This window comes from Sus scrofa, chromosome 2 (genome assembly GCF_054392235.1).
Source record: "Sus scrofa isolate SSC_HxYL_T2T_F1_AM1 chromosome 2, Sscrofa_HxYL_maternal_Yorkshire_Landrace_v2.0, whole genome shotgun sequence".
NCBI lineage: Eukaryota > Metazoa > Chordata > Mammalia > Artiodactyla > Suidae > Sus > Sus scrofa.
The window spans coordinates 34,321,592-34,344,916 of record NC_139384.1 but is presented as its reverse complement, the minus strand read 5'-3'; the positions used below and the strand labels follow the sequence as shown (position 1 = coordinate 34,344,916).

General features: G+C 38.7%; 1 protein-coding gene across 12 annotated transcripts in view; it reads right to left on the bottom strand.

The window, feature by feature from the left end:
- Positions 1-6,613: 6,613 nt before the first annotated feature.
- Positions 6,614-23,325, bottom strand: part of LOC146405318 (uncharacterized) — an 887,521-nt gene continuing 870,809 nt past the window's right edge. For 10 of the 12 annotated variants that reach the window (XR_014837126.1, XR_014837133.1, XR_014837127.1 and 7 more), the window contains 2 exons: positions 10,847-11,167; positions 6,772-10,443 (listed from right to left, as the gene is read on the bottom strand). Coding sequence is in view for 1 of the 12 variants with exons in the window: in XM_085011605.1 (XP_084867731.1) it covers positions 11,101-11,167 (67 nt within the window). In the remaining 11 variants the exon portion in view is untranslated. Of the gene's footprint in view, positions 10,444-10,846; positions 11,168-13,687; positions 16,054-23,325 lie in introns of those variants that run through there. The other 2 variants (XM_085011605.1, XR_014837140.1) reach the window with 2 other exon arrangements.

Below are 23,325 nucleotides of genomic sequence, written 5' to 3'. Positions count from 1 at the left end.
AATGCTAGAAAAGATCATGGCTAAGGTGCTTTCTTCATCAAAAATTCATAGGCATGGAGGTTTCATTCCATGATGACAGCTCTAAGGTGTTTTGATGTTCTATTGAGATTTCAATTGCTACTCATCATTTCAAAACAGTGGTGAGAAATTAACAATCCTACAGAGATTAGTAATAATTAGGCACTGTGTTTATCCAGCTACATCTTATATGGATCTTCTTTTTTGTAACCCAGAGCAACCATAGATGGGGGTCAGGGGAAATGGCATCATTTTTCCTTTACCAACAAGGAAACAGCCTCTAAGATTTTGACATGTGTGCAAAGACAGTTTTAAGAGAGGAATGTAATTCATATTGCTTCTCTATCAAACATGCCCTGTTTCCTATGCAAAATGATTTTAAAAATTGAATGTGATTGTTTTATTTATGGACCATAAAGATGGGGGACTTAAGTATCTTGCTTAGAAATAGGATGAGTTTCCCAAACCACAAAATCAGTGGCAAAGGAGAAAATTTATAGAGCTTATAAAATTTTCTCTTGCAGAAAATGGAACATAAGGAAGGAGGTGTAATTGATTGCTAATCTGGTAGATAAAGAGGTCATATGGAGAAGCACATTGCCAGGGAAGTCAGTATTAAGGCAGTTTTACAAAAGACAAAGTGACAAGCAACAGGAGTGGTGGCAGTGATTTTTCATGGTGTTGGGCCTTCAAAGTTTCTGCTTCTTATGGAAATAGAATTCAGCAAAAGAAATGCTAACATACTCCCTTGGTGGGGAGGTGAATGTGGAAGAAAACAGAGGCAGATTTAATACTAAAGTGGAGGAGTTCCCCTTGTGGTGCAGTGGAAACAAATCTGACTAGTAACCATGAAGTTGCAGGTTCAATCCTTGGCCTCACTCAGTGGGTTAAAGGTCTGGCGTTGCTGTGAGCTGTGGTGTAGGTTGCAGACACGGCTCAGATCCTATGTGGCTGTGGTGGTGGCAGTGGTGTGGGCCAGCAGCTGTAGCTCCGATTCAGCCCCTAGCCTGGGAACCTCCATATGCCATGGGTGCAGCCCTAGAAAGCAAAAAATTAATTAATTAATTAATTTAAGAATATACTACACTGGGAAAAGCAATGCAATTGAGCACAGAACACCTAAGGTTTGTTTGGCCGCAAAGTAGCCTTATACTTACAGGAAAATACCTATTTTTTTCTGTCTTAATTTCCTTATCCAAAATCAGAAGGCGTTGGACTTAATCCTATTTAATTCCCTTTTAGCACAAACATTTTCTCATTTTCAAGTCCCCTTTAAGTTAAGTTGAGATGACCATTGGTATAACTTGGGAGATCCAGGGGAAAAAGCCAAGAAGTTTCTCCAGTACCGTAGAATCACCTATTTGGAAACAAAGGGTAATCCATTTCCTTGCCAGTAATGTCAGTTATCTTCATGGAAAGACTGAGATGCATGTTCTGTCAGGAAATTCTTCCCATCCTTCAGTATATTTATGCTTGTCAGGACTCTTTGTGGTTGCAAATGACAGAAAATACAAGTCGAACCCAAGTAATGAATAAAGAGGTCTTCTTGACTTAAATGTTTTCACATTTGAGACTTGAGGTGGAAACTTGGAAGGTGTCATAAGGACAAAGCGTGCATTTTTGACTCAGCCTGCATTTATTTTCAGGTTCCACAAGGTGTTAACATGGCTGCCAAAATCCTCAGGCATGAGTCATTCCACATTCAGATTCTCCAGAATCTTTCCAATGTCTTCAATACAATTCCCCAAGTTCACCTGGATTGGAGCATCTGGGCTTTATGCTCTCATCCTTGAATCAACCATTCTCACCAGAGGATGAAGCACCCTACCTGGCCAGGCCCCCTAAAGAGGCAAATATTAATTCCCATGGACTTGACTGTTACTTCTCTAGCATGTGTCAGTTTCTCAAATTGGCTTAAAATTGTAGCAGCCCCTGCAGAGTACTTTTCATAAACAAAGCACTTTCCTGCTTTATTTTTCTCCGTACCTCCTATCATAACCTGAAGTATGAATATTTTTACATATTTTGTTGGTTCGTTTATTGCCTGTTCCTCCTCAACTAGAACGTAAGCTACGTGAGAGCAGGGATTTTTTTCTCTTCTGACCTAGAAAAGAGCATGACATTTACTATGGGCTCCTTAATGGGCAACCCTATGAGATACATAGGTTATTATTCACCTCGTATAGGTAAGAAAAGGAAACTAAGGCACAGAAATGTAAAAGTGTCCAAAATCATATGTTTATTAAGTAGCTGAGCTGGAATTCACACCGTGAAGTCTGTCTCCAGAGATCACATACTTAGTGATTATACCAGTTGCCAGAAGAACTTGTTTCTATGTTATAGCCATCATTTGGTAGTACTCCGAAATTATTGGTGTCTTACAGACTCTTGACCTCAAGTTTCCATACTAAAATGCAGTCCTAATACAGAGGGTTATATCACTTTGATTAAAAAAAAAACCTGACTGCCCTGGAAATTAGCTCAAATCCTAGCTCCATTTGCACATCCAAGTTCGATGAATATTTAAGCCAAATCAGTATCATTAACTTTCACTTGATTGAGCTCAGATACCCCTAGGTAACTTTCTCAAACTTCTTCATTCATAGATGACACAGCTGGGTAGAAATTAGTCTCTAAAAATACTTTCACACAACCGGCTTGTTTTCTAGTCACTGTCTGCTTATGTTATGCTCATTCCATCTGTCAATAGATGTGAGTCACACATTCGACCTTTCAGCTTCACTTGCGCACATAAATTTCTTCCAATTTCCTGTGAAACAAACACTTTTAACTCTTTAGGGTTTTGTAATTTGTACACAGGTCATTCAGGGATGATTCAAAGAACCAAGGAAGCCTGCAACTGTGTGACAAGTTTGGTCTGAGCGTTTTTTGCAGGAATAGATTTTCTTTTACTGCCTGACTAATAACGTGGTTTTATGTGTAGAGGCAGACACATATAATTGTATTTGTATATATTCTATATACATGTAACCAAACCTTCCAGTGCTTTTCCATGATGAAGGATGACTGGAAACAAAATGGTTTTAAAGGAGGCACCTGTTCCCTCTAACAAGTTCCTGCTAATCCTCCCTCAGTCTATATAGTCTTTTCTCTCACATTGCATGTCAAAGAACACTTGAACATTCAAGGAAGAAAGCAAAGCTGATCCCTCTCTAATGTCTCCCTGTGATCTTGACCCTTATCGAATTTGCTAATCTTCCTCTTATTCTGACTTCATACAGTAGATAATCCAAGTTAGAAAGATATGTTGGCAGAAACACATCTTAATTTTGAGAAATTTTGTTTGACTGAGTTTAAATTAAAACTAGTTCCATCCTGGAACAAAACCCACAAAAGTCTCCCTAAAGCTTTTTATGAAAAACAGCGTACAATAACTGAATAACAAAATGATGGAATTGACAAAAGTAGCAGAAACACGCAAGCGCCTTCTTATCTCGAAAGCTATTCTTACACCGGACAAAAGAGGAATAACAAAACCTTTTTCTTCTGTCTTCTCCTCAGTTACCAATCCTAGAGTGTCTGGAGTCATGGCCATGGGGCTGGGAGTTGGGGGGGGGGGGCTCTTTCTTCAAGTACTATGGAAGAGAGCTGTACCTGCAAAGCTCTAAGAAAATGGAAAGGAGATATTCTTTCTAGTTTTGTGCCAATATTTTAAAGACTATCCCTCCAAGCCCGCTTCTGTTTTTATTTTTTGTCTCCCCTTCCTTGTTCCTTGGCAAATCTATTATCCTCAATAAAATTTTCCAACTGTACTTCCTATATTGTGGATACAGTCCTAGGACCATAAGAACAGATAATGACTCACAAGGAGGCCTTTGATTATTAGTAATATATTCAAAGTCTCCTCGGAGACCCAGGGAGGTGATGGGACTTGCCCTAGTCACACACTCTGGATGTAGAGCCCAGAGATCCTGATTTATTGACCAGTGGTCACTGGGCCCTGTCACACTCTTCCTCCTACGTCTCCGTTGGTGCTGGTAGGAGTGGGTGCTCTGACTCATCCTAACAGAGAGGATAAGCCACATTTATCCTTAAATATAATTCCCACCCAAATCCTGGTGTGATCACCCCTGAAAATTGTGTTTCTTTAGTGATTAAGTCTGATATATAAGAGAAGGACAAAGTGGGCAGGAACCTAGGAGCAGCAGATAGCAACTGGGTGCAACTACTGCTCAGGGCTCCTGGAAACATATGAGAGTAAGTGGAAGACAGAGGAGATTTTAGTGTGGCAGATAAGTGGCACCTGCGGGGGATCGGAAACACCCCCGGCCCCCAGCTTTGCTGATCCAGAACTGGAAGGAGAGAGAGCTCCATGTCGTAAAGCAGAAATAACTCAGTCTTTGAAGCAAGGCAGATCTGGAGTCAAGTCTGACTTCTCTTGCGGAATGGTCTCTGGTGTGTGGCTCAATTTCCTCAACTGTGACATGGAAAGAATGGGGACATATTGCTCATAATAACTATCCTGAATCATTATGAGGATTCAGTGACATGGAACCCTGTCTGTCTTATTCACTGCTGTATCTACAATTTCTTAGTGTTTTCAAAGAATTGTTCCCTCAGTTCCCTGGGTTTGGCACATAGTGGGTGCTCTCTATAGGTTAGTCGTTTCTCTCTGCTCTCTCTAAACTTCCTTTTTGCCCAAAAGTCATGGGTCTTCTTCCATTTTTATTCAAATTCATCTTCTTGGGAATATGTGAATAGTGAAAAGATTGACCAATTTATTATTATGGTATGTCTAAGGAATTGAGAATTCTATGGAGGGCAAATAAGTTCAAGAAAGCTTATACTTCATTTAAAAGACTAATGAAATTTACTACCAAGAGAACAACACTAAAACCCCAAATGAGAAAGAAAATATTCCACATAGAAAATACGTGCAAGTCGTTTTTGGAGCAGAAGAAGGGCCAAAATGATGTCAGATATGATTTCAGATCTCTCTGGAAGGGATAATTATGAAGATGATCAGCCTCTTTCTCCAGGCCCCCAAAAAATAATCCAAGGAGACTTAAGCAGAAAATGAAGAAAACAAACTGTTGGTCTAAAATAAAACTTCCTGGCAGGAAAGTCTATCAAAATCATGACTCTTTCCAAGAAGGTGATTCAGCCACCCTCCCAGGAGGCATATGAACCCAGGTTTCACAGAGGAACAGAAAGTACATCCTGGTGAACAGTCTGCTCCCCCAATTCCCTGGGCATACACAGACTACACCAATGAAGTCTTTCCATCTTGATTTTCTGTGATTTCAGCACAAATTGCTTTGGGGGGTTCCTGACCCCTGCTGGAGCGCCTGAAGTTGCTAAGAGGTGACTAAATCAGTGGGAAAGTGAAAAGTAAGGAAGCTCCTGAATGAAATTACTGTGTAAATATCAGAGATGCTTCAGTGAGCCGAGGATGCTTGGACCCTGACTTCTGATTCAGAAAGCACATTTGTTCTGCAGGTATCTCTGTTTATGGCCCTCAGCCTACTGTCCATTTGTTGTTGTTTTGAACAAATGACTTTCTAAAGTTTATTTCGTGACAGCTGAGTCACATTGCAAGGTGTTTCTCCATAGACAGTGAGTCAAAGGGAGGTGGCAAACTGTAGAATCATTTTTATAGCCACTTACCTTTGGCTGGAGCTTTAGTACAAAAGGATACATGCTTTAGGTGGACTCTCCATATTTTTTCCCCTCAATTGATATTCTTGGGGGTCTATTTACACCCTGTCTAGAACAAGCTTGGATGTAAATAAATGATGAAAAATGATTTTATTCTAGGAAGGAAAACCAAGACTGCAAATTACAAACAAGAATAGGTCAGAGAAGTAAATAACCTTATGCCAATTACATGGGATTCTGATCCAGAAATTCTGTCTCCAAATTAAGACCTAATAGACCTAAACTAAATCAAACTGGCACACCATGGAAAATGACATACAGAAGACTGGGTGCACAATCAGAAAGGTAGGGTTGAAACTGTATTTCCATCTTAATTTTAGTCAGCATGTGCATCACAGCAAGATTGCTCCAACATTAATTTAGATATAGCAAACCCCATTTTCCTTTGATGATCTTTTGTGTGTGTGTGACCGCTTTGTGACTGCTTTGTCACAACAGTCTGGTCCTAGAAGACACAATATTTATTTTCTCATTTCATTGCAAAATTATATCTTACATACAGAGAAGAGCAAAAGCAAAAAAAAAACAAAAACAAAAAACAAAAAAGGACGGAATAATAGTTATAATGTTATAATGCAAACAATTTTGTAATTAACACCTGAGTCAAAAAAAAAAAAAGAAAAGAAATAGAATACTGCTGTCAATCCAGATGTTCCTGTAAATGTACAACTTTTCTTAGAGAGTCATGGCATATATAACAAGAAATTGTGGATATAGTAGAAAACACATAGATGGTGAGATCACACAAACCTGAGATTGTGTCTCCCTCACTTATAAACTATGGGATTTTGGCCAATGGGAATGATAAAACCTGTATTTCATTGTAGCCATGAGGTCAGTATATGTACACAAACATATATGTGTGCATGCGTGTGGATGATATATAGAGCTGTTCAATGAAGAGACACTTTACTTTTAGTAATCATGTGTATTTCAAAGCCATCATGATATATATTGGCTCCAATACATGCCATCTTCACTCATTTCAGCAATTTAAATTATGAACATTTGCCTTTGTTAAAAGTTGTCTTTGTGTTTACAGATTTGAAGAATAATGATTCTTAAGCAAATGGATATTTTACATAAGAATATAGATTTATTTTAAAAACCTTTAGGGATTGTTTGCATGCTCCGCAAATTGAAAACATTTGTTAGAATATACCCAGCAGAATTTCCAATTAGCTTGTACATTGTTATTTACCAAAATACTAAAGAAGTGATATTTTATTATGACAATCTAAATTCAGACACTAATTGACCAAAATAATCATCCCAAATTAATCTGACTTAACAGTATTTTGATAAATTATTACTACATTTCTATCAATAGCCTCTTGTAGCAATGCAATTTTTTAAATATCATGATGAAATTTAATGGATTATCAAACTACCTCTGTATAAAATAAACCTCATATCAGCATATTCTAGCATGCCAACTTTAGGGAAGACACGATACATAAATTAAGATAGTAAAAGAAGTGGTCCCAAATCTTTTACAATTCTCAGAAATTACATCATTTTTTTGTTAAAAATTCTTTAGCAACTGTGTTTATAAGAACAACAACAACAAAAGGTTTAGATGCCTTTTTATGACAAGATTAGAAAGGAGCTAATGGAGAATATATTTGGATGATTAGCATTTAACCCTTTACGTTTAGTTTTGACTTTTGCCATCCACCTGAGAATATGTGCATGGCCAATTTTATTTTCCTGCAAGAGTGGTTATATGTTCTTGTTCTGTCTTGGGTTTGAGTCTCATCTCTGAAACTCTTCATATTTGATAATGAGTGATGGCTTAATGTATTTTAGCTTTGATTTCCTGGCTCTGAAAGTTGAGATAGCAGTACTAGTTGTGCCTACACTGTAGATTTGAGGGTCAACTGAAAATGTATGTAAAATATACTTTAGAAAACACATTGCTATACTCGTGGAAATGATGATTTGTATTTTTCTCATCGTGCCAGAGTTTAGTTAATCCAATTTTTATGAGTTGTGATGTTCTAGAGATGGATTATTTTACAGATCTTACTTCACTGTTTGCCTTAACTGTTGGGGAGGTCTTTAGAATATAAAAGGAAAAGTTATGTTTATGGCTACATACTTAGTGGATTAGTAGTGCTAAGAAGAACTTCAGCTTTGTCTTTTTGTTAGGTCTGTCGAGTGCCATCTCAACACTCAGGAATGCACTAGTTATGATTCAAAACTTTCTGAATTCACTTTTACATTAAGCTCAATAAGACTCATTGCTTTGACTAAGACTTGTAGCTAAGATTATTTTTTAAGTCATCTGACTACAGGCTAAGTGCAGACACAACATTAAGCCCATGGAGGTTCTTCAAGGAAGTTGTGTAACGTGGTTTCCTCTTCCTGAAAGGTTCTTACCCTTCTTTTCCTGTTGAAACCGGACACACACATGTACTTCAGAGTCCAGATAAGCTGTTACTTTTTCTATAACAATAAGTCCTCAAACAGAATCAATGTATAGCCAGTCTTCATTCCCAGAACACTGACTCTCTTTTTCTCATCTGTTGGATTCTGGCATCCTTGAGGTCAGGAGCCTAGTCTCCCCCTTTCTAGTATCTTTTTTTTTTTCTTTTTTGGTTTTTAGGGCCACATCTGTGGCATATGGAGGTTCCCAGGCCAGGGGTCTAATCAAAGCTACAGCTGCCAGCCTACACCAGAGCCACAGCAATGCCTGATCCGAGCTGCACCTGCAACATCACAGCTCACAGCAACGCTGGATCCTTAACCCACTGAGTGAGGCCAGGGATCGAACTCACAACCTCATGGTTCCTAGTCGGATTTGTTTCTGCTGCGCCACGAAGGGAACTCCTCTTGTATCCTTTAGGTTATCATAGTGCTTTTATCCTTTCTCATTGTGGTGCTGAATGCTTGCCCCCCTCTAATTATCTGATATCATCTTCTTTTTATGTCTCACTTGGGCATTTGACTACCCACAGTAACAACTACATTTCCCAGCCTAGGTGTGGCCGTGTGACAAAGTCCATTCAGTTAGCAATTTAACAACAGAAATGATGTGAGAAAACTCTGGACTGTGCCTCTAAAGGGAAACTATTGCACCTTTCTCTTAACTTCTTCTTCCTTCCTGTGAGTCATCTTGAAACATGAAGATGAGGGCAACATTCTAGGGTGCACGGAGCAGCATGATATGAGACGACTGTGCCCTCAACATCACGGAGCCACCATCCCAATGCTGGTAGGCTTGCATTCAGACTGTTAGGCAAGAGAAGACCAGGCTTTCACCATGTTTCAACTTCTGTTGCTTTGAGTGTCCACAATGGCAGTCAAACCTATATCCTATCAAAGGTACTTCTATGTTGGGGATACAAATAATTAGTTTGGAGAGAACAATCATGTTTTATCTAATATAATTTTGAGCAGTATGTTTATTTGTTTAGCCACATTAAATATCCTCTGAGCATTATTTACTTGTATTTGTTCGTTTAGCTTACAGGTCATCTAAGTTTTGGGGTTAAAAATATATTTAGGTTATTTATTTATATCATGATAGTTTTTGTGATGTTTAACAGCAAATCTTTTTCTACTAGAATAAGATTCCAAAAGGAGATGATGGCAGAAAGAGTATCTTTCACTCTCTGATAGTCTTGGCTCTGGGTCTAAATCCAGCATATATCAGAGATTGTTCTGTTCATTTTCTGTGTCTTCATAGACATAGGCTGTTAACATTTTCTGTAGAGTTTCTATCTCTGAGGTTACTTTATGAGCTATTTATCCTTTTGATCCCAGCTTATTTCCTTTGGGAGAGCTCTCCCTAATTTTACCATATTATTAAAAATTAATATATGGTATCACTTTTTATAGCACATATTATTATTACAGCAATTATATAACACTTTGTATAAGTTTTAATTTATTGTCTGACCCCACCACCATCACCACCAAACTAAGTTCCATGAGGGCAGAGACAGTGTCTGTAAAATTTAATTATGGGCCTGGAATATCCTAAGGGCCTGGAATATTCTGTGTATTCAATAATTATTTGTTGATGAACAAAAGAAGAACGATAAAGAAATAAAGGAAGGAAAGAGAGAACTTCTGAAAGGAAGAGAAAGGGAGAATGAAAGGAAGGAAGGAAGGAAAGAAAGAAGGAAGGAAGGAAGGAGAGAAAGAGAGGGAAGGAGGGAGAGAGGGAGGGTGGGAATGACAGTATAGAAAGAAGAAAGCTACCCAGGTATGAAAGGGGGGAGACTAGAAGCCATTTTGGGATCTGATTATTTGAAACACACATGCAATGGAGGAAAATACATTTCTAGAAAAGAGGGGTTTGAATTAGGAAGATCAGTTTCCTCAATTCTCTTCTTCATTCTCTGGGGCTACTTCAAGTAGGAAAGGAATGAAACTATCCTTAGTATTTTTTAAATCAATTTTCTTTCAAATCTAAATAAACCAAAGCCTGAAAACTTTGCATATCTGCACATCAGCATTTACCTCCAAAACATTCACTATAACATTGCATCTTAATGGATTAATGCCCAGAGTTTTCCGGTTTCTTATTTCTTGAATAAGAATTTGCTGAGAAGGATTCGATCGGGCCCACCCCTGGCGTTGCCAGCCTGACTGAGTGTCCTGGTCCTCTAGGCGGTGTTGGAAATGTCACTGGGAAGAGCACTGCCAAGTTAGAAAATGACTGCTTATGACTCCACACGCAGATAGAGACAGGTGTCTTCATCTGGCTGCTGGCAGTGTCTGTACGGAGAGAAGTTTCTGGGAGGAAAAAAAAAAGAGAGAGAGAGAGATTGATGAAGTTTCTTTTGAAATAGGGATTTTAAATTTCCAACACTTTTCAAATCAAATGTATTTGAGACTCATTCTTCCTGCTCACCGATGCATTTTCCTCACCTGGTATCCAGGATACCATGCTCTGCTGGCTTTCTTCCCACCTCACTGGTCACTTCCTTTTGATCCCCTTTGGCGCATTAGACTCCTCCTAATTCATGCCTAAGGTCACTTCTCTTTCTTTCTCTTTCACTTCTCTTTCTTATCTGCACTTCTCTGGAGAGTTCATTCTCATTCACAGTTCGGAACACCACATCTGCTGATGGCTCCCAATTTTGTAGCCCCAACTGTACTCCAGACCCATGTCTCCAACTGCTTACCACCTACTTACCGGACAGTTTCATCAGGCCATCCACAGTCAGCTCCACTTCACCACAGCTAAACTGAATGTCCGTCCAACTTCCAAACTTGAGTAATCTCAATCCATTAAAACTCTAGCTTTGGAGTTCCCATTGTGGACCAGCAGGTTAAGACCCCAACTAGTATCCACAAGGATTCGGGTTCCATCCCTGGCCTTGTTCAGTGGGTTAAGGATCTGGAGTTGACACAAGCTGTAGTGTAGGTCACAGATATGGCTCGGATCTGTCATTGCTGTGGCTGTGGCTTAGGCTGGCAGCTAACCCAGGAAATTCCGTATGTTGTGAGTGCAGCCCTAAAAAGGAAAAAAGCAAAAATGAAAAACTCAAGCTATAAGTTGTGAGGGGGACAAAAAAAGTGGCGAAAGGATGTCAACTGTGACACCTCTCTTTCACATGTCACTGCTGGTCCGGCAGGACAAATTGGGTCTTCTACCTTCAAAGTATCCCCTCCCTTTGGACATTTCTCAGAACTTCCACTGTCACTAATCTGGCCTGGACCTGCATCATCTCTTGCCTGCATTATTGAAATAATCTCCTCCGTGGTCTCCCTGATTTTATAAAATCCTTGGTTTCTTCAAATAGCAATCAGAATGATGCTTTTAACAGTGTATGTCAGAAAATGTCACCTTTCTCTCCAAAAACTGGTACTGAGTCTCCAATCCACACAAAGTTACAGTCAGTGTCCTTTTCTCCACAGCTTTGTGTGGTCTGCACCCATGACCTGCCTCACCTCATCTCTCTTCCCTGGTTGTTCACTCTGCTTCAGCCCCTCTGGCCTTGGTTACTGCTCTTCAAATGCGCCTGGTACACTCTCACACTAGAACCTTTACACTGGCATTTCCTCTGCCTAGACTGCTCTTTCCTCCAGTATCCATGGCTAACCCTCTTACCACCTCTGGGTGCTGTTCAAATATCACTTCCCCATTGAAGTTGGTCTTGCACCACCCCATTTCTCCCTGACACTTCCAGTTCTCCTATTATTACTTATTATGTGCTGCTTTTTCTTTAACCATCATAATTTTACCTTCTAACATTTTATTTAATTTACATGTTGATTATGTGTATTATGTATTGTGCATAACTCATGAAAATATAAGCTCCATTAATTCATGTAATTTTCTATTGTTTTGTTTAAAACTAAAAGGACAGATTCATGCCCTCTCTATATACAGACCATTTATATATATATATATATTTAAATGAGTAATTTTCTGTGTATAAAAAGTAACCAAAAATTTTTTTTAAATCATGGACAGAACAGCATCCTATTTGCAATATCAAAAAATGGAATAAAATGCTTAGGAACACATCTTGTACTAAAAAATGTTCAAGATTTTGATTAAGAAAGCTATTGAAGAGATATTATAAATAAATTGAATAGCATGCCTAGTTTATGAATGAGAAAATCTGTTATTATAGACATAAAAATAATTGATGACTTATATGCATTTAATCAGAATTATAAAAAGGAATTTCACAGAACTTTACAATTTATTTCTAGTTCAAATCAAAGAAAAATAATTAAGTATATTCAATACACTTTTACCAAAGGATAAAAGAGAGAGGTAATATTATTACTATAGGAATACACCAAATCCATGACACTTCAAATCTCTTGGGAAAAGATGGACTATTAAATAAATTATGTTCAGGTAATTGGGTATTTATTGAGAAAATAATGAAGACTAACTCAGACGCATCAAGTACAATTTCTGAAGGATCAAAGAGCTAAAACTAAACTACATGAAAGCTGTGGACAATATAAAATAATATAATAATTTTACAGTAAAAAGGGCTTCCTTAAGAAAAATACAAAACCTAGAAAGTCTAAGAAATAAATTACCTCCTTTGTCATCATAAAAATGAACAGAAACAATTTTTTAAAATAGGCAAGCAAAGGAATCATTAAAATTATGGATAAATATGCAGGATGCATAAAGCGCTCCTTCAAATCAGTAGAAAAATAGACAAGTCTCCCAGAGAGCAAATGTATGAAAATATAGTTTATAGGAAAAAAAGGAGAAATTAATCTCACTGATAATCAGGGAAATCCAAACTGGGAGCGAGAGAGATCTTTTTTTATTTATACATCTAACGTCAAAAAATTTTAAAAGATTGCCAAGACGGAGAATCCACAAAGATGTAGAAAAATGGAAATATATCTTGCACCCCAGGATAATAGGTGCAGACTTTTCAAAACCATTTATTTAATGATTCAACTCCCCTGCCACTTTCTTTTAAATATTGCCTATAAACCTGGAAGGCTCAAAAGCTCCTTGTTTGTTTTGTTTTTACTTCTTTCTAAATGAGAGAAGGAAGAAATTGAGAGGGCATATCCTATAAAAAGTATTCTCCTCTCTCTGATACAGATGATGCCTTTCTCACGCCTTGATTTTGATTACTCTTACCAATTCAACCAATATTTTTTGACTACTTACTGCCTCTCAGTTATAAATGCTCTAGAAAAAAAAAGATAAATAAAATATTTTTTAAAACACTGATTCAGAGCCCTGTTCATTTTTCCTGGACTGTACAGTCTGCTAAATGAGGAAGACCCTCTCATATGTATCTCTTATTCAAGACAGATTGTTAAGTGCTCCAATCCAGGCATACACCAAGTGCTATGGGACCATGGGGAGGAAGAGATTAATCGTTACCATTACCACATTTTAAAAATCAATTTATCAGGATCCCTGCTTTGCAATTAAAGGAAGTCTGCCAAGGCACTTAGAATAAGAAACTGTATATAGTTTTCTTTCACTAATCCTGTCTTCCATGCCCTTCCACTCCTTGGGCTACATACATCACTGTGATTTTTTTTTTTTTTTCTACTTGCTAGTCAAAGTATGACTCATAAGGGGAGACTGACTTTGGATACAGTATTTTGAAACCTTATATGGCTTCACTCTTGCCATTTGTAATCTCAGAAATACCATATAATAAAGGTCATTCATTCTACCAGCATGACAAATAGTTGGGAGGGAAAAAAAAAAAAAAAAAAAACAATTGCACTTTGGAAATTTGTGAAGTCCTTATACTCTGAAGTTGTGAAGAATTTCTACTGGTCATCTCTTTGGGAGATACTGTTCTGTTGATTATTTCTAGTTTCCTATTTGTTGAAAGTTATAGAATTTATCCAAATGTAGAGCAAAAGCCTTTAGAAAGTAAATTGAGTACAATAAACTTATTTTTGTCACCAAATTACATATGAAGTTTCTAAATTTTTACTCACTCTTTCCACTAATATTTGTTGAGCATCTACTAAGCTCAAACTACTCTTCCAGATGCTCAAAGAAAGGGTGAACAAAATACACTAAGTCCCTGAACTCTTAGGACTTGTTTTCTCATAGAGGAAACCAACAACAAAGAAACATAAACCAAGCCCAATTCCAGAGAGCAATAGGTGTTCAAAGGTGCAGGAAAGGGATGGATTTAGGCCATGGCAGTTGATAGGAAGAGAGGCCATTCTAAGATAGACTGGCAAAGGAGGAGTGGCATTTGAGCGAAGTTAAAAAAAACGTAAGAGTTGTGCCATGTGTCGGTATAGGAAACACCATTCCAGGGAGAGATGCTTGCAAGTGCAAAGACCCAGAGTGGGATCTAGGTGCATGCAGAGAACTCTGGGGAGGGGGATAGCCAGATGTTCCAGGGTGCCAACAACTGAGAGGGTTCCTGGGATGTCTGTGGAAAAACCAGGATAACTTAGTCATCCTCCTTGGAAATTTACTCTGACCATAGTGGATGAAGAGCAAAGTGGCAGGAAGTGAGTTTAGTGAGGTAGACAGGGGCCGGGTAATGTGGAACCTTTAAACTCTCGTAAAGAGACTGCACTTTTCAAGGTGACCGAAGTCTTTGGAGGGACAGATTTAGGAAAACCACGTGATCCAAGTTATTTCTCACGTTTTCTCTCAAGTCAGAGAAACATCAAAGGTTAGGCAGCCTTCCTATCAATCTGAGCATTTCTGAAGGTCAAGTCAGAAAATTCTGGGTAGAGGACTCACCTGCCCTCAACAGAATTTCTGAGGATATGTTTAGAAATCATTTTTGTAAGTGCCTTAGGACTTCTCTGTTAAGAATCTGGAGCAAATAGCCTTTTAATAAAGGAAAATGTGGAAATAAATTACAGTAGCTTTGCTGAAAGAGGTAAGAGATCCCAGACTCTGGCCATGACCCATTAGTCACTTCTCAGCCATTCTGAACTTGAAGGTACATATGTGATCACTGATATCATTGGAGCCCACAGCCCTTTATTCAGCAGGCATACTGAAGGGCTCTCTTACTATACTTTCTCTGTTAATGTCTCTTTTTTATAGTGTATTTCCTGGAAAGTCTCAAAACAATTTCTCTAAGCTATGAAAATGTCCTTATCTTCTGACCTAAATGGAGACATATACCCCTTCATGCCTAGAAATGACTACCTCTAAATGGACTGCTGTGTAAAGTACAAATTGTAACAACAAAATACCTAAAGCCTAGGTCTCTCAGTGCTGTGCTTCCTCCCACTCTGTTTCATTTAGTCTGAGGCATAAATGCTATGAAAGAATGAAAAAAGTGAAACTGATTGAGAAAGGGCAAATTACAAGCCAAGGAAGTAAAAGAAGCAAGAGGAAAGAAAGATAATGTGAAGGTGAGGAAAGGGTTCTGTTCAGCAAGGAGGCAGCTAAGGGCCCCTCCCTCTTTGGAGAGCATGCAGGGCCTGGATATTTCCAAGTGTTTCTCCAACTGAAGGGCTTCTCAGAGAAGGATGTGGTGTTGCAAAAGGGAAAGAGAGCAAGAAGGGAAAGAAGTTAAAAACACAGAAGTTCCCTTCATGGTTCAGTGGTTAACGAACCTGACTAGGAACCATGAGGATGTGGGTTCAATCCCTGGCCTTGCTCAGGGGGTTAGGGATCCAGCATTGCCATGAGCTGTGGTATAGGTTGGAGATGCAGCTTGGATCCCGACTTGCTGTGACTGTGGCATAGGCTGGCAACTGTAGCTCCGATTCGACCCCTAGCCTGGAAACTTCCATATGCCATGGGTGTGGCCCTTACTCAAAAGCAAAAAAAAGAAAGAAAAATAAAAGAAGTTATAAACACATAGTGTTTTCCTAACATCCCTTGACCTCAAGACTGCCATGATCCAGCCCACAGCCCCTTTCTGATCACAATGTAAACTTCTTTCTTCTTAGGGATGGAGACTGGAAGAAAAACAAGAAAATTAAAAAGATTAATAATAACTTTAAAACAGTTGTATCAGAGTGAAAGAATTATTGGTTAATCCTTTTTATTTTAATGTTTGGTCTGGGCCTTTATTAATGTATTTTAATTTGAATAGAAATCAGTATACAGAGAGATACATGTAGATGGAACCAAATTGTTGAATGTATCTACTTTTAATTTAGTTCAATTAAGTGGATTTGTAATTAATGAGTTTTAATTTAGGTATAGATAACATAAAGTATACACAGCACAAGGTTATATATGTATAATCTCACTGAATTTACAGTAGACTTCCCACTTATCTATATAGTGCATTTAAAAATCCTAACATTTGGAATAACATATTATGTGAAATATTCATGTCTTCTTTAAGACAAAAAATTCATTTCACTGAACTCTTATGCCTGAGTTAGAGCAGATAGGCTATTTGGAGGTTATAACCCTAGGGTACTTAATCATCAAAGTCTTACATAAAGAGTACCCCATGTATAACTGTGGTTTTCAAGGTAGACAGATAAGAATAAATACAGACAAGCTGTAAAGATATAATTAAATGAACAGTTTTAAGACAAGTTTACACTAGAAGCAAGGTTGTAGGGCAGTCATTAAGTAAGGCTTCTCAAAATCAGATATGTCATGTCTTGGAAGCAAGGAACAGAAATTTGAAGAAAAGGAGAAACCAAGTCGAGGGCTGGCATGAGGGGAGGTATTTCCAGAGGACTCTACTGTTTTAATTTGCAAATTGAGTAATATCGAGCCAGTAATAATGTGCTCGGCACCAAAGAGAAGCAAATAGTGGAGATGTACTTAGCCTTAAGAAGCTCTTTTAGCGGAGCAGATATCAATTACCATTTATTGAGCAACTTCTATGTGCCAGGTCCTGGGCATTTATTGTATTATCCTGTTTTATTCTGACAGAAACAAATCAGGGGTATCTCATAAACATTTAAGTGACTGCTATAAGAGAGCTCTTCATTCTCACTCATATTCAGCTCCCACCTCCTTCCTGGCACACAGGAAGACTAAGGTTCAGTGTGCCTTGCCATCAACAGAGCCATAGGACCAGAACTAGCCAATGAAATGTGAGTGGAAATGAGCTACTTTCTGGTGGAGTAGTATAAGCTTGTGTGGTACCTGCACACCCTCTCTTTCTCTCTTCTCAACAAGTTTGGGGGCCACATATGAAGCTGGGAGAGATCCAGGTCAGAAACAACCTACATCCCTGAGTCATTGTTTGGAAGAGCTGTCTGACCCTCAAGAGTTACCCAGGCCAATGGGACCTAGTATGAGTCAGAAATAAATCTTTCTTGCACTAAGTAACTGAAATGGGAGGGTTTATTTACTACTATAGAAAAGTAGAGCCTGTCCCCAATAATATATTTACATAGAATATACAGCAGATGGAAGGTAGAGTTAGATACTGAAATCGATACTTTCCTGACTCCATGGACCAAGCTTTTTCCACTCTATCATTCTTCTTCTAAGAAGTGATGTAAAACCGCTGCTGATACATGCTGACTCAAACTCTAAATGTTCTATAAACTCAGAATAAAGTAGATAGCACCTTTAACTCCATGTCATAATTGTAGGAGGATGGGCTTTGACATGGATTTTGAATAAAGGGTGAAGGTAGGGAATGATCAATTTTATCGATAGAAAGGGAAGAAGCTTTGGTACACACGTACACATACACACACTCACACTCACATTGAAATACTACTCAGCCATAAGAAAGAATGAAATTTTGCCATTTGCAGCAACATGGATGGACCTGGAGGGCATTATGCTGCATGAAATAAGTCAGACAATAAAGACAAATACTGTATGTGATCACATATACGTGGAATCTAAAAAATACAACAGGAGTTCCTGTTGTGGCTCAACAGGTTAAGGACCTGACATTGTCTCCATGAGGATGTGGGTTTGATCCCTGGCCTCACTGGGTGGGTCAAGGACCCAGCATTGCCAAAAGCTGTGGCATAGTTTGCAGATGTAGCTGAGGACCGGTGTTGGTGCAGCTGTGGCATAGACCTGCAGCTGAGCTCCAATTCAACCCCTATCCTAGAAACTTTCATATGCCTCAGGTTCAGCCATAAAAAGGGGGAAAAAAAAAACCCTAGAGAATATAGCAAAAAAGAAGCAGACTCACAGATATAGAAAACAAACTAGTGGTTACCAGTGGGGGGCAGAGGTGGAACATAGGGATGAGGGAGTGGGAGTTACAAATTACTGGGTGTAAGATAGGCTATGAGGACGTATTGTTCAGCACTGGGAATATAGTTAATATTTTTTAATAATTGAGAAGAGTATAACCTTTAAAATTGTATTTTAAAAAAGAAATGGAAGCTGCATAAAATCAGGCCTTTGAGGTAGGCTCCATGAGAATGGTCTCTTTGAGGAGGAGACGTATATGTTGGGAAACCACAGAATATAAGATGAGCATGGAAGAGGAGCTCTTTTCTTGAGAATCTCAATGTCAGAACAAGGAACTTTGATTTGACAAAAGTGGAAAACGATGGAGAAAGCACTGGGCCAACAGTCAAGAGCACTGGGATTTTTCATGCTGTTATCAGTAGCTTCATCTCTGTTGACCAGAAGCACCTTCTCTTCTTACATGGGAGATATACTCCGAATAATTTCTAAGATCCTTTCTGGTTCTCTGTTTCTTCAAGTCTACATCTCAAAGTTCCTTTGTATGGGAGTTCCCCTTGTGGCTCAGCGGAAACGAATCCAACTAGTATCCATGAAGATATGGGTTCGATCCCTGGCCGATCTGGTGTTGCTGTGGCTGTGGTGTAGGCCAGCTGTAGCTCCATTTTGACCCCTTCCATATGCCATAAGTGTGGCCCTAAAAAACGGGAAAAAAATAAAAATTTCCTTTGTATGGATTCACTGGTTGTTCTATTTAGGGAAAGTTAGAACCAATGACATTTGCTAACCATCAGCTTTTTAATGAAGTGGCTAATAATTATCTAGGAATTAGAAATGTTCCCATACTTAGACCAGAACATATAAATATTATTATACTGATTTTTCCACAAGGCATGGTGTCAAAGGAATGATTCTGCTGCAGGAATAAATATCAACCCATCTCCAGGCTAAATTAAATAACTTTCTTTTTCCATCCCAAGTAGGTACTGCCAATCATTGCCTTCTATTAGGCAAACTTTCAAAAATTTGACCACCAAATCCTCTGTCTTTTAGTTTTTATTCCATCTCTCCCCCCACTCCCAGTATTTCCCTCTGCAGAAACCCCTTAGTTCAGAGGCAATGGAAAAGGTAGCATATATGACTGTGTGTGAGCATAGGCAAACATTGACTGTCCTATAAATGCTAGCAATCTGTTGAACACTAAAGATTATATAAATCTTAGCAGCTTTACTGATGCTTCATACACAAGCAGCTGTTGTTTCTTGGTTGCCTGATTAAATATGCTGCAAAATTTCTCCCAAGAAAATCTCACCAAAGTTGATTCCAGCAAATCCTTCATAACATCTCTGCTAGCAACTTTAGCTTCCAAGCAATTCAAAGAAAAGACCCAATCAATAGTAATTCTTTCAAGGGGGCTGCTCTTTTTCCTTTCAAGATAACGGCATTTATTTATAACACCTTGGCTTTGCCATTAACCAGCAGTAGCTCCACATTTCCAAGATGAAGTTTTAACTATTTCAAAGAGAAACAGTATATTAATATTTAAGAAAGATATTATGTGGATTGAAATGTGTTTTTGACAATATGTCTCTCTTTATATATATATATATATATATGCACACACACAGACATATATATATATATGTTTCTATATCATATACACACACATATACATATCAATAAATGGAAGAATTATGGGCCACATATTGAGAGACAGAGTCAGAAGTATATCTCTAGCCAAGCCTACAGCTATCAAAAATCTACACTGTATTCAAGAAATTCATGAAGTTAACCATTTGTAAAACATTCCATGGGGAAATAAAAAAATCTACCTAAAATGTCATTTGTAAGACTGTTGTTCACAAGAGTGGGGTTCTGCTTCAGCCTGTGCAGGAGTTTTGGGAGCTTCCCAAATGTCTCAACCCAGACATCTCACTTCCTCCAAGACTTTTCTAACATGCTTCAATCTGGGTCCTATTCCTTTCATGTATGTTAACTATGATCCTCAGAGGTTACTGTTATCGTGTTGGTTTGATTTTCCATTAATTTTAAGAAACGAACGATTCTGTTTTGATCATTGTATCCTCTGTGTCAAGCATGGCACAGTGCTTGACACATACGGTGTTCTCAATTTGAAAAATAAATTAATTCTGAAATTTTACGTGCAAAATAGACTTTTAGAAGTTATATGCGTCAACTGTGTCACGTTATAATGACAGACTTTTGGTGAATGTACCGTATTTTCTCCCCTGCCACAAGAATTTTATATATTCGACTCCTAAAGCCTGGAATTCTTTCCCCAGAGAATTCATTGGTGGCCACTACATCCCACCCCAATATCTGGTAATGTAGCACCTCCTCAGATGGCCTTCTTTGGCCACTCCCAAGTCCAAATCCTCCTCGTACCTGCTCTCGTGTCTCCACTAACCTTTCTCACTGTCACTTATAAACTTCATACTTTCATGTATCATTGCATAAATATTTGCTTGATGTATCCCCACCCTCCATGATGGCAGGGGCCCTACGTGGTCTTGCCAATCACTGTATCCTCAGGGTCTAGCAGAGAGCCTGACTCACCAAAGGAATTCAATAGTGATTTGTTGAGTTAATGATGAGTGACTACTTTTTTATAAATAAAAGAAAGGATGTAGAGAGTAAGAAATGGGAGTTCCTGTCGTGGCTCAGCAGTTAACGAACCTGGCTAGGATCCATGAGGATGCAGGTTCAATCCCTGGCCTCACTCAGTGGGTTAAGGATCCAGCGATACCACGAACTGTGATGTAGGTCGCAGACGCAGCTCTGATCCCGCATTGCTGTGGCTGTGGTGTAGGCAGATAGCTGCAGGTCTGATTCAACCCCTAGCCTGCGAACCTCCATATGCTGTGGGTGTGGCCCTAAAAAGCAAAATAAAACAAAATAAAATAATTAAAGAGTAAGAAATGTTTGCAGTTCTCTGGTGGCCTAGGGGTTAAGGACCTGGCATTATCACTAATGTGTCTCAGGTCACTGCTGTGGCACGGGTTCAAACTCTGGACTAGGAACTTCTGCATGCCACAGGCATGGTCCAAAAAAAAGGAGTAAGAAATGTTCAATATTACTCAAATATTGTTTATAGAAAGGATATATTTTATTTATCAACAGTAACTACATATATAGAAGTATAAGAGGAAAATTCACTAGACTTTTAAAATTGATGGGAATGATCCAGTACCAGGATTTTTGTTGTTGTTGTTATTTGCTCTAGTTTCCTGATCACCCAGAGACTTCTGATTTGGAGTTTGGCCTCCTAGATTAACATACAGAGCAAGCGGAGTTCCCATGGTGGCTCAGCAGGTTAAGGACCCAATGTAGCTTCTGAGGATGCTGGGCCTTACTCACTGGGTAAAGGGTCTGGTGTTGCCACAAACTGCAGTGTAGGTCGCAGATGTGTCTCAGATCCTGAATTGCTGTGGCGGTAATGTAGGCTGGCAGTTGCAGCTCCAATTTGACACCCAGCCCAGTAACTTCCATATGCCAAAAAAAAAACAAAAAACAAAAAACAAAAAACAAAAAAAAACACAGCAAGCAATACCCTGTGCGGGTACCCAGAGGGGAGTCATCTGCCTATAAGCGTTCTGGACTATCCATTAATCAGTTTATCAGTAAGTTCCTTGAGTTTGATTACTGTGAAATGATAATCTCGAGATTGGCCGTATTTGTTGCATTATCCATTCAGTCACATGCTCATTCATTCTTCATGTTATTTCCTGAATGCCTACTAGGTGCCACACTCTGTCAGGTATTGCTTTGATGTGCTTAACTGTGTGCGAAGGTCTAGCATCTGGCCTGGGCTGATACAGAATTGGGAACTCAGTGTCTGTCTTCTTGCTGTACCGTTTCCTTGGAAACTACAGAGTTAAGATAAATGTGGAATGTGGAGTCTGCCTCTCTCCTGGGTGGCACTACATCTGGATCGGGGCAGCAGGGATTGGGCATGTAAATAGACATAGAAAAAAATCACTGGGAAGTTAAGGAGTTTCTCTGAGTCTAAACAATCCACACCCTTCTTGACTCTTATTGGAGGCAGCAAAAGCTTACTCTGTGAGCAATACGGAGGAGAGAATCCATGAACTCAAATAACTTCAGGCCTTCCTTTGACATGAAGATGTGCTAAACTTCCTTTCATCTAGAACTAAATAAACTCAAATTAAATGGAAGCCTATTCGTGTCTCATGAGACTGGTTGCCTTTTCAAGCCTATAATAGCACTAGAGTGGTACAAAATCTAGGATCCATTCTCCAAAACCAGAACAACGCCTTCACCTGAAGCAGTTCCCTGTAAGGTCTCACTTCACAGCTCGCTAGCCTTTCTCTTTTGTTCCATCTACTCTGTGACATCTGATCCTCTTGGTCTCCTCTGGTGATCCAGATCACAGTAGGAGACAGACCTGCATTCATATCTCAGCCTTACTACTTCCTGGTTCTGTGGCCTTGGCAAGTGATTTAAATTCTTACATCCGTTTTTGTCTTTTGAAAAATGAGTTTGCAGTGGAGAAAACAGTAGAACAAACTTGATAAAAATGCAATCTTTACAGCCAGAATAAATTGAACTACCGTCAATAAATAAATGGCTGTGTGGACAAGTTACCAAACCTCTCTCTGCCTTGGATCTCTTTACAAAATGCAAGAATAATTGCACACACACTATAGGTTGCTCTGAGGATTTAAAAAGGATGTGTGTGTGTGTGTGTATGCGCCTAGGACATAGCAAACCCTCAATAAATGCCCTGACTATTAACTATAATTACAATCATATTCAAATTACAGCTTAATGCTTATTCTTCCAGTGTTTCTATTGCACCTAAAACAGTGAAATAATAGGTCATCAGCCTGGTAAGATTAAATAGTAAGAGAAGGGCTGCAAGTTATAATTGTGCATGAAAGAAAACAAAACACAAAGCACAACTAATCCAGAATGGATTCTTCTCTTAGATTGGAAAAAGAGTGAAATTATGGTTCAATAACATAATTCACATGTGGCAAATTAATTGAAGGAAGAGCAAGGATACCAGGACACAGACAGAGTCACCATGGTGACCCAGAACACATCATCTCAATTGG